General features: G+C 43.6%; 1 protein-coding gene across 1 annotated transcript in view; it reads right to left on the minus strand.

Annotated features, from left to right (window-relative positions):
• The window catches only part of LOC147105519 (tyrosine-protein phosphatase non-receptor type substrate 1-like), a 191,153-nt gene extending 188,340 nt beyond the window's left edge, over window positions 1-2,813 (minus strand). Inside the window, exons 1-2 of the mRNA XM_086010917.1 lie at window positions 2,719-2,813; window positions 2,196-2,501 (exon numbers count right to left, since the gene is read on the minus strand). Coding sequence (XP_085867043.1) covers window positions 2,196-2,501; window positions 2,719-2,773 — 361 coding nt within the window. The 5' untranslated portion in view covers window positions 2,774-2,813. The remainder of the gene's footprint in view (window positions 1-2,195; window positions 2,502-2,718) is intronic.
• Between the last annotated feature and the right edge of the window lie 1,745 nt (window positions 2,814-4,558).

The following is a 4,558-nucleotide window of genomic DNA, read 5'->3' on the forward strand; positions in this document are numbered from 1 at the left end:
AACGGTACGCAAAGAGGGTGAATCTCCCAGGGCTGCTAACATGCAGGGAGGCACGCGTCACTGTTCTGAAAGGAGTATCAGATCCTGGCGCGGGATTCTGGTTGGCAGCAGTGACCCCGAGTTAGGTTGCTCTTCGACTGTATTGCAGAGAGAGCAACCCATTCTGCACGAACAGTGGAATCGCTACACGTTATTCATTAATAATCTTTGATGAATTAAACATTTTGTGTAATTATTTCAAAATTGGTTGCTTTTTAGAGATTTCATATATTGCAAACATATTTTATATAAATGGTGAATATTGAGAAGAAGAATTCTTACCAATATATCGAAATATCTCTGATGTCTACACAGATAGCAATCAGGATGCTGGTATATCTATAGATTAGAATTCGTGCATTACACTTACTAAGTCAGCATTTCAGTTTCTGTGGTGGAGATTTCAGTTTCTGCTGCTTTCACTACATTTACTTTCTCCAGAGCGCAAACCGAGGGCTGGAATATTTTTCACGTCATGAAAGCGTTATATTGGTAATGATGTGTCTCTGTGTAGATCACAACATCCATACAGATGAGGGAATCGGAATAGGAACTCCTAACTCAGAGTGAACGTCTTATATATTTCCAGGGGTTTTGTCCTTCCCCAAGTCTATTCGGTCTGTTGAACACGTTTTGCCTGAAGAAGATTCTGCTTATATCAGTCCTACAATCGTCTTTTACTAATGTGAACCTTTGTCCGCTAGAGCAACAGTCACTCGTTAGCTGGAAGTAGAGTCCCTTATTACGTTTGCATTCTTTTATCAGTTTATTACAAACAATCTCCTTAACATCTTTTCTTTAAATGTTCACTTTACCGACTTTGTAGTAATAGCAAACTTTTAAATCAGGGGCATTATTAACTTGCAAAGTTATGTTAGCCTTTATTCCCAGCAGCACCGTGTTGACTGCCCAACCAAAGCTCAGAATGTCCCCATTCCTTTACCACTGATCTGTTTAGGTATGATATATAATGCGGTAGAATTTCCGTGGAGGAAGAGGACGAAAGTGTTGACTTAATCTCCTGCCATGACTTCAGTCTGGGACTGGAAGAGTGTAAATGGAAATCAAGAATTACAAATAAGGGAGCCCACGCGTATATAGCAATTTCGGCGATAATCTGCCCTACTTTACAGGTTGTAAGTGTATGAAAAGTCCAATTGACGTGAGACAGAGGTTCAAACAGGAGCATTGCGTTTCTACACTCTCTTGCAAGGTCTAGGACTTGGGGTGGAATCCATCATTGAGGGTAAGACCAATATTGCCACTTTCAATGGGCTATAAGATTCATTTGTGAAATTAGTTTGGCAGTCTGAAATAAGTTTTCAGTGGAAGCAAGTGCACAGCCTAAAGTGCGGATATAGGAACAGGAGGAGACCATTCAGCTCCTCGTGTCTGCTCCGCCATTCAGTTAGATGATGGCTAAACTGTACCTCAAATCCATTTGTCCACTTAACGCCATATCTCTTGATACCCGCACCTAACAAAGATCTATCCATTTCAATCTTGAAAGCTTCAATTGTCTCACAGCATTCTGGGAGAGAGAATTCCAGATTTTGGACAGTTCTGTACAGAAAATATTTGATTGTCAATTTCACGCAGTGGGGCCAAAATGTGCCCTGGTGTGAGCAATAACCCCGATTGTAGCAGGACATTGGTCTGATGAATTTAATGAAGACACCTTGTTGGGTTGCAGCAGCTGGCCTTTAATGAAGTGTAAAATACCTGACCTAGGAAGTGGTAAAATTGTTCCCATTGTCGCTACATGGCACCGTTATTTTCGTGAGAAGGCATTTGGCCATCTAATCCCAGTTATTAATTTCAAGTAAAGATTTAAACATTTATACTATTTCAGTATCTTGCCTCCATATCAGTTGTAACTGCACTTCCAAAAGAACTCTTTGGATGCACTTTGGAATGTCATGTGGAAAATGAAGGAGTGAAATTGATCTGGGGCAGTCGAGGAAACCGCGCGCTAGCGAATCGGCGGGCCGTTGTCCACTGGGTTCAATGGAAACGAAAATCGGGAGAAGTGTACAACGAATTTGCTATCACCAGGTTTTCGGCCAGTGTTAAAGTTCAAATTACCCTCACTACTGAGTTTTACATATATCGCACACTGCTGAGAATCTCCCACTCCCCGGCACAATGACACTTACCGTACACAGTGAGCTGAGAGCCACTTCCATCTCCAACAGATTTTTGATGATGTTTTACTTTACAGTAATACACTCCGGAATCGGCGACACTCGCATTCAGGAGATCAAATGACCCACTTCCCTTTTTTACATTAAATTGCTTTCTGCTCTCCGGCTCCAGAAACGTCTCCTCGCCCCGTCTCCACCAATAAACATCAGGAGCATCTTGGAATATGGGAAATGTGCAGAACATGGAAACATTTGTACCGCTGGCAACCTTAATGTATTTGGGGAATTGATCCACTTTGATCGAAGTTACTTCAGCAGCTATCAGAAAATAAACAAAAATGCTGACATAATAGTTTGCATACTTTAGAAAAAGAACAAATATAATGACTTAGAAATAAAAACAAACAAGAAAATTAACCACATTAATAACACAATGAGAAAAGCGGAAGAAAGAAATGTGCACAAAACATGACGTATTTTGTTAACATTTAGCTTTTTTTCGATAAGCATGGAGCGGTAAGATAAACAAACACACCTCGGTAAAGAACTCCCACCAAAGAGATGCACAAAAGCGCGGAGCTCACCGCCATTCTGAGTGACGAACATCAGACTGGCCATAAACTGCAAGGAGCCACCAAGTTCCTGGAGTTTTGGAAGCCAGGGGTTTGCACGTGATCTAGAGTGGCGTGTAACATCACGTGCCTAAATGTATAATTTCAATTGATGTATTTCCTTTTTTCAGGCTGCATTGTGGGCGGAGAGTCGTGCAGACTCAGGGTTTAGTGCACCCACTTAAAAGATCTAGGATACTTAGGTGTATTGTAACTACTCGTGTAGCTCAGTTACGCAAACATGTTTTCCTCCAGTTTGCACTTCTCGCTTGCTGGAAACACGAAGAAAACTCCAGACAGTGAGTGCTCCTTTCTTGTTCTTGTGGCGATAAAGCGTTGTTGATTTTACTGGTGTATTTTGTTCCGCCTATTTCTACAGCAAATCCTGATCAATGTAAAAAAAATCCTGTCTGTGCATTGAATGCCCGAGCACCATTACGCTAACCAATCGAGTTCGCCATGTTAATGTGCTTAAATGCACTTGTCAAAATCCAGCGACTCACGTTCAGTTGTAAATAGGAGGAGCATATGTGTCTGATCCTTGGTTGTGCAAATGTAACAACACGCTTGACGTCAGCTGTGATGGTGAACTGTCGGATGATCAAACTGGCCAACCTTATCCCTATTATCCTTCCGGTATTATTTCCTATGAATGTTGAAACTAACAAATGAGAAAACAAGAGTGAAAGTGGAACGGCAGATCGTGTGTGCTATAGTTTGTTGTACATTATAGTGAATCCCCTCATCCTGTTGCCCGATCATAGCCCCCAGATCCACCTGAATTTATAAGTGCTGTCCTCGTGGCTTCTATTAAATGACTGCAGTGTCTGCCACAGCCTATGAGTATCCCATTAGCACCATCCTCCGATCAAATGTCCGGTGTGAGTTTGGTTTACATATTTACGTTCAGTGAACATTCATGCTGACACTCAACCCATTCAGTATATATCTGTATCGATTCAGATTGTATGGTTGTTTACCATGACCTGTTCACTTATTTGGGGAAGCCATCGTCCTTGGAGTCTTCTGTATTAGGTGACCTCAGAAACAACTATTACAGTAGTGGCATGATTGAGCTAAGTGCTCCTGCACTGGAGAGAATAGTAATCAATGATGCTTGGGTCGTCATCCACATCTGAAGCAGTCAACTTGATGCACTATCAACAACACCAAAGACTACGAGTTGAACTTATACGAAGTACGCTTTTATTGACTAAGAACTGGAGCATGCCTCTGCTAGTGGATCCACCCTAAGAGCTCCTGGGGGAAGGGTGGTGAGTCACCTTTATACCCGGGCTTAGGGGTGGAGCCAGGGGCGGAGACATGCCCGGACCTGTACAGAGTTAACAGTGGTTTACGACATTCACCCCTCGTTTAAAAAAGAGTCCGGTGGGGTGAAGTGTTTCAAAAGTTCGTATACGAAAGTCTCTCCGGGGGTCTTGTCTGCCGTAATGATCTTCGTGGTGCCGGTTGCGGCGGTTCTTTGCCCGCGGCCGCTTCTCGCGTGGGACGGAGCACTGGCGTCACATCCTCTCGGGGTAGGGATGGCACCGGCATGTCGTCAGTTCGTGGTAGACACCCCGGTGGTGCGTCATGGGTAGTGGTGGTGTGTGGAGGTAGTGGATGGTGATCGATGGTGTTTCGGGTGGTACCTGAGGGTGCGAGGTCTCGAATTGAGACTGTGTCCTACCGCCCGTCAGGATACGCCGCCCGTCAGGATACGCCACGTAGGCGTACTGTGGGTTGGCATGGAGGAGGTGAACC

The sequence above is a fragment of the Somniosus microcephalus genome, chromosome 17 (genome assembly GCF_052327205.1).
Source record: "Somniosus microcephalus isolate GS21.2 chromosome 17, FLI_Smic_1.0, whole genome shotgun sequence".
Classification (NCBI taxonomy): domain Eukaryota; kingdom Metazoa; phylum Chordata; class Chondrichthyes; order Squaliformes; family Somniosidae; genus Somniosus; species Somniosus microcephalus.